The 11319-nt window shown below is 31.0% G+C and overlaps 1 protein-coding gene across 1 annotated transcript; it reads left to right on the forward strand.

Annotated features, from left to right (window-relative positions):
• Positions 1-3438: 3438 nt before the first annotated feature.
• Positions 3439-5940, forward strand: LOC136201414 (purple acid phosphatase 2-like). Its single transcript, XM_065992077.1, has 7 exons — positions 3439-3724; positions 3798-3998; positions 4077-4188; positions 4484-4713; positions 4791-5150; positions 5261-5382; positions 5473-5940. Exons 1-7 carry the CDS (start codon positions 3554-3556, stop codon positions 5681-5683), a joined length of 1407 nt encoding a protein of 468 aa, XP_065848149.1. The 5' UTR covers positions 3439-3553; the 3' UTR covers positions 5684-5940.
• The last annotated feature ends 5379 nt before the right edge of the window (positions 5941-11319 follow it).

Raw genomic sequence — 11319 nt, forward strand, 5'->3', positions numbered from 1 at the left:
TTAGTTGGAGTGTTAGTTGGAGTTAGTTGAGTTAGTTGATGATGAAAAGATCAAAATACCCTAATACCACTAACTAATTACCAAAACGCCACTTAAAAATACTATAAATAGACCCCCTCCCCTACACTAAAACACACACTCAATCACAACACAAAACCCCTCTCTAAAGGTCCCTTTCAATGTTCTAGTTCTTAGTTTTAAGTTCCTAGTTCTTAAAGTTCTTCAAAGTTCTTTCTTTCGTTCTTCGTTTTTCTTGGTTTTAATCCCTCATTTAGCTTCCTTTAGCTTCAATTTAAGTTCTAAAGCCTTTTTTCGAGTTTCTCAAATCAAATTAGTGTTTTTAAGTCGTTACTCTACTCAAGTTTTCAATTAGAGTTTCCTTTCTAAAGTAATTTTCCAGATTCGTCCATCCTTTTTCAAAGCTCAATTCTGTCCATTTAAAGTTATTTTTTTCCTTCGATCCCTTCGACAAAGTTGTTCCTAACGTCCTGAATTTCGATTTAGCCTTTTGATTCATTCAATTCCGTGTCCAGAAACTCCGTTTACAAGCTGATCTTTATACCCCAAATTCTTTTAGCTATTCTGCCCAGATTTTTCCAGATTCAACTAGTCATTTTCAATCTTCAATTTCGTCTGTTTACCATTCGTTTTGGCCTTCGATCCCTTATACAAAGTTATTCCTGACGTCCCGAAGTTCAATTTACACTATTTATTTGCCCAATTCCGTGTTCTTAAGCACTCCAACCAAGCTCCCCAAAGTCAAGATTAAATCTACCCCATTTGCCTACCAACGTTTAGTCATTGCACAAGGCACATACCGTACGGGCCCGACCGGTTGCAGTTCTCCAAGGACCTCACGCCGACACCAAAATTCAACATCAATCCGAGATAGCTATTGTGGCTCCGAGTTTGTTGTTGAATTCCAATTTATTTTATTGCATTTCAATTCTTCGTATTGATTTGTTCGTTCTAATTCAATTGATTGCCTATATGTTTAATATAGAGATTTCTCAATTGTAATTCATTTCCAATTTTATGTATTCAAACATTTATTCATCAATAAAATACCAATTTTCACCAAATCTTGTGTCAATTTCGCACTTTAAATTCCTTTATTTTCTCATCTTCAATTTACCCGCATTAGCTTAAATAAAACAATTTATCTTGCAAAGTTTCTATAACGGCGCGAGAGACCCAAGAGGGACTTTTTCAATCCTTGCGTCCCTCGCCAATCTTTTCGATTTAGAATTCAGGTTTTCGACGCACAATTTCACAAACGTAACCGTTTTTCATAATTGAGGAATAATTCCTCTGGCACGCCCGCACCCTAACCACACGTGACAAGGTTGAAATTAGCATATTTCGAAAATATCGCTAACAGTAGTATTTCTTACTTGCGTTTTTCTTGACTTTCCTAAACTTTTCTCCTCCCCCTTCTTTTTGTTTGTTCTCCTTCCTCTTCTCTTGTTCAAACACTCATTTTTCGTTTATTAATATTTTGCGGGTTTGTCAGTTCTTGGGCCACGGGTGCTCACCCCGCCCAAGTTCTGTCTCGTCCCAATTTCTATCAAAAAAAAATTTAATTATCAATATATAAATATGTAGTGAATGATTGTTGTGATTTGTTAAGAGCCTTGAACTCATGTTCAGTCTCATATGTAAAACGTTCAGCGAATTTAGCAGCTCATAGCTTAGCTAAGGCTGTCACATCTAGATCTGTTCGTGGTGAGTTGGCCTGTCCACCACCGATTATTTTTGACATTCTCGCTTCTGATCTTAGTTAATAAAGTTTACCTTATTTAAAAAAAATATATACATATTTATATTTAATTTTTAAGTTAAAAATATTAAAATAACTTAAAATTTATTAGTTTTGGCAATTTTATTAATTAAATTTGAAGTTCAATATTTTTATTTAATATTTTGATAATTATATATTTATATTTAAATGAATAATTATAGATTTAAAGTGATATTTGCTACGAAAAACTACTAATTGTTAACCGATCGAAATATAGGTTAACCGACCGAAGTAATATGTTAACTGAAATATGGTTAACCGAATTGAATGGACTGGTTAATGGTTTTTATTAATGGATTGGTTAACCAACCATGTGCACCCCTACTAACGGGTAATGGTTTTGATCTCATACCCATCCTATACCCTTTTATACAGGGTACGGATAATCTCATTAGGGTCGGGTAGTGCCGGGTACCCATGGATATAGTACCCGTTGTCATCCTTATCTCCAACTGCTCTTAGTTTGGCTATTAACTTAAAATTTGAAGAAAGATGGTTAAAAATCAACTACAACAACCTCTTAACGAGAGTATCTCCAACAAGTTTTTAGTTGTCTCTCAAGTTAAAATTTGAGTAGAATGAATTAAAAATCAACTCCAACAATCTTTAAGAGTTAAAAATCAGCCACAAATCACTAAAAGTCTCTCTATCTCCTCCATTGATACAGAGACTCTCTCAATTAAAAATTTGTTTAATTGAGCATCCGTAACGAAGGAAATATTTGGTTGTTATCAGTGAGTGGTACAAATTCTCTTACAAATTATTATTATTATTATTCTTTTAATGAAAATGCTTATAACTTTATTAGATTAAAACATAATAAGTACAACAAAAAAACAACGGTAAGGAATCAAATCTTACAAGATCTACAAAGAGACTAAAACGACTGTATAGAGCAAAAAAAGCCATAAAGGCATAAAAAAACACTAAACAACAATGAAACATATATTTATCGTAAATCGAAATCTGTATACAAATAGATGCAATCCATATTTCACCATTTAGGTCATTCCGAACATTTGGATCCGAATTATTTCGTTTATTCCAACCACGTAGATTTATTGATCCACGGATAAGATAAAGAGTTTCCGCTCTTACTAAATCAGGAAAAAAGTATAAATGACAGAATTGTAGAAAGATATAATCCAGACGGATAACTGAAAAGAAAAAAACAATAATAAAACTGAAAAGAAAAAAACAATAATAAAAGTACAGAAATGTGAAAGTAGAATACAAAATAGAAACCGTTAAGGGGAAAAAACAAGAGAAAGAAAAAAGAACTGGATGATGACAGTTTTAATTGTTGGTTTCTTCAAATAGATTTTGAAAACTAATTATTATTTATTACTTCAATAATAATAAAGATCCTCATCAGCACATAAATGTATATATAGAGCGACCGAAACTGTAAAACTAAATTGAGTTAAATTATGTACAAAACAAACCATAGAAAATGAAGATAATTTTTTGTTCAACATTCATTAGATTGAGAGTGTATGTGTTTAATAATATGAACAAAGATCCTCTGACTTTTAGGCAGCTGTCTGAATCTCGGCTACTGTTCGTGGCACTCCTCATTTCCAGTTTTACTGTCATTTTCTCTATGGGAACTTCAACTTGTTATTCGTATCAAAAAAACGAATATTCCTTTCTCCTTTTACTTCTAAACTTAGCATCAATGGCAATCATTTAGGCAATCAAACTAATTTACACTTTGGGAAAAGGTTTTGATCGATCAAAAGCAAGAATCTAATGGATTCTGCTGTTACTAATCTTTTTCTTCTGGTTCTTGTTCTGGGTTTTACAGAGATTTCAATTAGTAAAAGAACAAGCAGTTTCATTAGAAAAGATGAGTTATCTCTTGACATGCCATTGGATAGCGATGTTTTTAGGGTTCCTCCTGGTTATAATGCTCCTCAACAGGTACTAATTTTACTTCTGCTTCTCTTCTCTAATTGAATTCTTACTTAAATTTCCTTTTTTTCCCCAATTGAAGGTACATATAACACAAGGAGATTATGAGGCTAACAGTGTGATCATCTCTTGGGTTACTCCTGATGAACCCGGTTCAAAAACTGTGCTTTACTGGCCTGAGAATAGTGAGCTCAAGAATAGCTCAGATGGTTTCATTGTTAGATACAACTTCTTTAATTACACTTCTGGTTACATTCACCACTCCACAATTAAGAATTTGGAGGTATGGTTGTTAATTTGAACTTTCACAAACTGTTTGAATCCCTAGAAATTACATTGATTCTTAATCCAATTTTTGCAGTTTGACACTAAGTATTATTATGAGGTTGGGAGTGGGAACACAACAAGAAAATTCTGGTTTAGAACTCCTCCTAGACCTGGTCCTGATGTTCCTTACACTTTTGGCCTCATAGGTAACTGATTCTTCAAAAAAGTTCAATTCTTTATCTCTTGGTCAATGTGTATTTGTGTAGAATTGTGAGTAGACGCAACCTGCTTGACTCGATTATCATTTTTGTGTTCATATATGTCAGAGATTAATATAAGATCTATGACTGACTTTAACTATTAGTTTGATCTTTTAGTTCAATTGGTTCTATGAAAATATATGTCATACATAATCATGTGTAATATATAGATCAAGACACGAAAACCCCTTTTGACATCTTTAATTGTGTGATCTTAATAATGCACAAGCATTTTGAACAGGGGATCTTGGGCAAACTCGCGATTCGAATCGAACGCTTGCTCACTATGAGCTAAATCCAACAAAAGGACAGACATTATTGTTTGTTGGAGACCTTTCCTATGCAGATAAGTATCCATTTCATGACAACATAAGGTGGGATACATGGGGAAGGTTTATAGAAAGGAATGCTGCTTACCAGCCTTGGATTTGGACTGCTGGGAATCATGAACTTGATTTTGTTCCTGAAATTGTATGCTTCTAATTCCCCTTTTCGCCTCATTGTATCGAGATCGAAATTAGTAAAGAAAGTACCTGTTGTTGTTGCAGGGTGAATCTGTACCCTTTAAGCCTTATTTACATCGGTTTCATGTCCCGTATAAAGAATCTGGCAGCACATCTCCGCTTTGGTACTCCATCAAGAGGGCTTCAGCATATATCATTGTCATGTCGTCTTACTCGGCTTTTGGTAAATACACTCCTCAATACAAATGGCTAGAGAACGAGCTACCTAAAGTGAACAGAAGCGAGACACCGTGGCTTATTGTTCTTATGCATTCTCCTATGTATAATAGTTATGTAAAGCATTACATGGAAGGTGAAACCATGAGAGTAATGTACGAGGCGTGGTTCGTTCAGTACAAAGTTGATGTCGTTTTTTCTGGCCATGTTCACGCCTACGAACGATCTGTAAGCCACCGTTCTCCCTCCTTGCTAGGCAAAGAGACATTATAGATTTGTTGCTTATTGTCTTTGATGAATGGTTGTTGTGACAGTTGAATTACGTTTTTGCGTGACAGGAGCGTATATCGAATATTGCATATAATGTTGTGAATGGGTTGTGCAAGCCTATAACTGATCAATCTGCTCCAGTTTACATAATAATTGGGGATGGAGGAAATGTTGAAGGATTAGCAACAGAGTAATTTCTTTATCGTTATTGTTTTGGGACTAATTATAGGCTATCCAATTAGTTGTAATTGAAATTTTGGCTGCTTTTTTCATCATACAGAATGACGGAGCCACAACCGAGCTACTCAGCATTTCGTGAAGCTAGCTTCGGTCATGGTCTTCTTGATATAAAGAACAGGAGTCACGTGTTTTTCAGTTGGAATCGCAACGAGGATGGGTATGCGGTCGAAGCTGATTCGGTATGGTTGATTAATAGATATTGGGGCTCTGAATCATTTGTTGAACCATTTAATGAGAAAATGGTCATTTAATGAGCCAAGTACAACTGATGAAAGTCCTAGAGTGTATCACAAGTCATAGTGAGTTATTTACTCAATTACTTATGCATGTATGAGCACATGATCAGAGCTGTCTCGTCTTGTGACGAGCGACGGATCTAGGGGATCACTATGAATTCATTTGTCTATTTGTTTCAGTTCCACAAAGGGAATGAAATATCCTTTCCTTTTGTGGCTGTTTGATTCAAATAAAGTAATAAACCATAGTTGTTCTTTTAACAATAATTTTATACATATATGTGTTTGTATTAATAAATAAATCACATGTAAATAAAAGAATAAAATCAATTACTTTAACCATTAAAATCAAAAGAAACAAAAAAAACTGAAATAAAACAAATCAAACAAAATGCATAAATATTCTATTTAAAAAAATAATCATTTTAAAATAATTAAAAATAAATACTAAAAATCCCTACAAAAAATACTAAAAATGAATAATATAATAAAAAAAATATTTGTCAAAATTATTTTTCAAGCCAAAAAGATAAAAACAAACAAATACAATGATCAAAAGTAAAATTAGTCTATGGATAAAAAAATATATATATATATATAAATATAAGCATCAAAACAAAAATCCAAAAATAAAATCTAGATAAAATATGTTTTGAGGAAAGAAATTAAAAATATATAAGTATAAGGATCAAAAGTGAAATTAATTAACTAAAAAAGTAAAAATAAATTAATATATGGACTAAAATAAAAATTAAAAATAAAATAGAAACTAAAATATAATTTTATAAGAAGGGTGGAAATTCAAATTAGAAAGAGAGGTGAAGGGGAATGAAAAATTGTAGGGGAGTTTGAGAATAGGATTAGAGGAGTTAAAGATAAACTCGAAACTAAAACTAAAAAAATTAAAAGAATGATTAAATTAACAAAATAAACACCGACAAAAGAAATAAAATCTCATCTTCTCCTTATCTTTTCTTTAAAACCCAAAACAAAAACCCTTAAATGGATTAGCTTTATTTAATGAAAATTAGGACGGATGATTTGCTCGAAGATATTGGTATTACAAGCAAGATTGTAAATATTTATGATTTATCCAAAGAACTTGTAGAGATCGGATCTGTTTAATTTGGGGATTAAAGTATCTCTCTACCAAAAACAGTAAAATTCGGCGTCAACTTAAAAAATCCTAACAGTTAAAAATTTAGTTCTAATTTTTTTAAAATATTCAAGCAACTTCAACCTATTTGTATATCAATGGCAAGATTTAATTCAATCCTAAAAAGATACGATGTTTTTATTAAGTATTACATCATTAAAATTAAGGTCGTAAAAAACGTTAGGCGCTAGTTGAACAGACAAAGTCTTTAAGGATTAATCGGAGATTTGTTAGGATTAATCGAGGATTAAACGGATTTGTATTTTTGTATTTTTTATTTGTTAATCAACAAATTATTATATAAATTCAATTAAATATTCATTATACTATCTAAAAAATAATAATATAAAATTATTTAATATAGGAAAACACATATATTTGTAATATATATCATTAAAAAATTAGCAAACATTAAAATTTCAACAACAATATCATTGAAACAATTCAAAAGAAAAAAATAAATTCATAATAAAAATGCTTTTGTTCATTGTCGCTTAGGCAGCACCTAAGTAGCCTAGGCAGAGCCCTGACGGTTAAAAATCAATAATGGACCACAAAAATATCTATAGGGACTAATTGGAGAAAATCGGAACGGATTCTCAATTTCGAGCGTCTAAACGGTCCAGACGGCTTTGGTTTTGAACAGTGAATAGAATTACGTTCTTGGATTTCCAAAATATTTACTTAATAAAAATTGGAATTTGATACTAAGATTCAATTAAAATTTGCTTTAATTCTAAAAAAATATAATCTTTTTTATTGATTATTTGAATTTAGAATCTGATCTTTCCGTATTATGAAAAGATATGATCTTTTTTATTAAGTATTTGATAAGATTCAGAAATATCTTCACTATTAGAGATATATATCGTTATCTGATATTTTTATTAAGTATGCAATCTAATTCAGAGATATTTTTACAATTAGAGATAATCTTTACATTTTATAGATGAATGGTAAGATTCTATTCGATCCTAAAAACTCTATAAACTCTATCTGATTTAGAGATATCTTTATAATCAATAGTAAGATTTTATTCACTCTTAAAAAATATTTTTATTAAATATTTGATCTGATTCAGAAATATCGTTACCTTCAAAGATATCTTTATCTAATTTTTTATTAAGTATTCGAATTTAGAATCTGATCTTTTTAGGTTTCTTGGCCTCTTCGTCCTTTGAAGCAGAATTTGGGGTGGGATTGGCAGCCTTGGACTGGCGTACCTTCTTGGTTGTATTCCGAGATGCCATGAAAATTAATTTGAAAAGAAGAAAGAAGAACTTACAAGTTGATGGATGATAGCAGAAGAAGAAGGAGGTTGAAAGTGTTATTCCTTCGAAGAGTTTTTTGCTAAAGAGCTTGGTGATTCAAAAAGACAGAGCAGATGAGGAGTCTCTCAAAAAGCTGACGTCAGGTGCCAATAGTAATGATGATAATGATCCGTTAATTAAGAAAATCCGAAAGGATATTTTTTATTTTAAAAGGGGGGCTTCTGATATAGTATGAAACATGAAATGGGCTTAAAGAGGATCACTTAAGCCCATTATCTCATGTTATCAACTAGCTCACTCAGAGCTCAACGGGCTTTTATAGAAATGAAAAGGAGGAAAAACCTTGGACGCACACGCCAAAGTCACCTATTGCGGGATTTTAAGTTCTGAACCAATCTGATGGTGACACGTGTGTCCAAACACAAACTCAAATATCTGTAAATAAGCGTCATTATCAAGAATGAAGGTACATAATTCTAAATAACAGAATATTATTACATTCTCTTTAAGTTTTGTATTCTCAATACTGACTTAAGCATCAGAGAGGGTTTGCCGGTCTCCAGCTCCTATTTGACAGTTTTCTATCTTTCAGATCTCTGGAAGTCACATTCAGATACTTCAAAGATAATCTGATATCACATGTCAATCTCACCATGTATTTAAATTCTACAATAAATGAGGTTGTCAGAATTCGAACCATCAACCATTTAGTCAAAGAATCAATTGATTTAGTTCATAATTAAGAGACATTTGTTTTGGGGGTTCTAGGAAAAACATGTTCATGGGTTGGGCCGGACCGGGTTCGGATCGGGCTTGACATATATTTTCTTTGTCCAAGCCCAACCCAGCCCGTATTATATTCACACCGGGCTCGGGCCGGGCTGGACAGGTTTAAATATTCTAATTTTCAAGTCCAGCCCAACCCGCCCAACTAATATATAAATTAAAAATCAAATTAATTATAACTATAAAAAATAAAAATTCAACTAAAAATTAATAAATTAATGTTCCATATAGATGTACTGTTCTATTATACCGTTCAAACTTAAACCTGTAATCCATTTGATTAAAAAAAAAAAAAAACCTGTAATCCATTTTAGTCTAAACAAAACCGTTTTTTTTTTTGGTAAATTAATAACCTTAATAGCTTAAATAATCATTGAAAAAAAAATTAATATTTGAATTCATTTTATTAACGGACAAAAAAAACATCTAATATAAATTACTAACAGTTACTTAATATATATAGGAGAGGGCTCTTGTGAGAAAAAAACACTATTGCTATAGGAGTTTGAACCTTGGACCCTTTGTTTACACTCCATATTACTTACCACTGAGCTAATTACTTTTCTTGCATGTTATATCGCGCGCTGATTTATATATCACTGCACTTCTAGCTTCTATTGTTTAATATTTGACGCATGCACTTATTAATATCGATTAAATGTGCATTATAATGAATTATTAATAGAAAAAAAAGAAACGTGCATAATAATGAATTATTAATAGAAAAAAAATCCAAGAACATGCTCTAATTTCTTATTTATTTAATTCCTTCATATTTTTGTAATTTATGTTTTAAAATGTTAAGGACGATGTTCTAAATATTGTTACATGTGTTCTTAACTTTATAATTTGTGTTCTAAAAATTAAGTATAATGTTTAAAAAAACAGTAAATATATGGACCATTTTTGCATTTGTTCTATAATATAATTTATAACTCATATTCTAAATAACATAACGTATGTTCTAAAAAACATAACGTATGTTCTAAAGTTTATAGTTTGTGCTCCAAAAATTAAGTATAATGTTCTAAAAAAATCAGTAGATATCTGGATTGTTTTTTCATTTGTTCCAAAAATATAATTTATAACTCATGTTCGAAAAAACATAACACATGTTCTAAAAAACATAACGTATGTTCTAAAAAATATAACGTATGTTCTAAAGTTTATAGTTTGTGTTCCAAAAATTAAGTATAATGTTCTAAAAAATCAGTAGATATTTGGATCGTTTTTTCATTTGTTCCAAAAATATAATTTATAACTCATGTTCGAAAAAACATAACACATGTTCTAAAAAACATAATGTATGTTCTAAAAAATATGTCGTACGTTCTAAACTTCATAGTTCGTGTTTTAAAAGTTAAAATATATGTTGTTTCAAAAAAAAAAAAGTTAAATTATATGTTATAACATATGTTTAAGAAAATATATTTTCTTATATAGCATAAATTACAAAATATAAAGGAATTAAATAAATAAGAAATTTGAGCATGTTCTTGAATTTTTTCTATTAATAATTCATTATTATGCACATTTCTTTTTTTTTCTATTAATAATTCATTATTATGCATATTTAATCAATATTAATAAGTGCATGCGTCAAATATTAAACAATGAAAGCTACAGTGCGATGGTATATTAATCAGCGCGGCACATATCACACAAGGAAAGTAATTGGCTCAGTGGTAAGTAATTTGGAGTGTAAACAAATGGTCCAAGGTTCCTTCGGCAGCAGTGTTTTTTTTTTAATTTTTAGACTCAAAACTCTTTGGCAGCAGTGTTTTTTTTTTTTAATTTTTAGACTCAAAACTACGTAGTTTTAGTGGTTCTCACCTAAGAAAGTGTCCTCACCTAAGAGGAGGTTCTCACTTGATCCCTCCCCTATATAAAAGGCCGGACCGGGCTAACTCGGGGTTTTCAAACAAGGAAAAATTACATAGAAATTCATATTTTAAAAACTATTTACAACTATGTCAAGTCATAATTTTAGATTGTGTCAAATTAGTAAAATCAGTACTTTTAATATATTTTAAGGATTAGAATTTATAAATTAGAAGTCTAGAATATATTTTATATGGTTTATAATTTATGAATTGGGGTCTAGAAATTTTAAATTAGGATGTAAAATCATAATATATAGAAAATAATGATATATTAAGAATTAAATTTGATGATATGACTTAATTGTAATTTTATACCTAATTATGATATTCATGTATTTGACCCTTCAAACAAATCCCAAACCCAACCCATTTTTATGTGCAGGCTTGTATGGGTTCGGGCTGGGCTGGGCCAAATGATGAATATATGTATCCAAGCTCAACTCATAGAAGACAGGTTTGGACGGGCTGGGCGGGCCAACAGGTCTAGGAAAGAGTAAGGGAAATATGAAGTTCCATTTAGTAGTGTTTGTTTTGTTAATTCAATTATTCTCTTTA

Source organism: Euphorbia lathyris, chromosome 7, assembly GCF_963576675.1.
Source record: "Euphorbia lathyris chromosome 7, ddEupLath1.1, whole genome shotgun sequence".
NCBI classification, from domain to species: domain Eukaryota; kingdom Viridiplantae; phylum Streptophyta; class Magnoliopsida; order Malpighiales; family Euphorbiaceae; genus Euphorbia; species Euphorbia lathyris.

What these genes read in the sequence shown, in the direction of transcription:
- LOC136201414 (XM_065992077.1), top strand. Translation starts at nt 3,554, where the DNA reads ATGGATTCTGCTGTTACTAATCTTTTTCTTCTGGTTCTTGTTCTGGGT. An exon ending in TTACACTTTTGGCCTCATAG is followed by an intron (nt 4,189 to 4,483) that starts GTAACTGATTCT and finishes CATTTTGAACAG; the next exon opens with GGGATCTTGGGCAAACTCGC. An exon ending in TTGATTTTGTTCCTGAAATT is followed by an intron (nt 4,714 to 4,790) that starts GTATGCTTCTAA and finishes TTGTTGTTGCAG; the next exon opens with GGTGAATCTGTACCCTTTAA.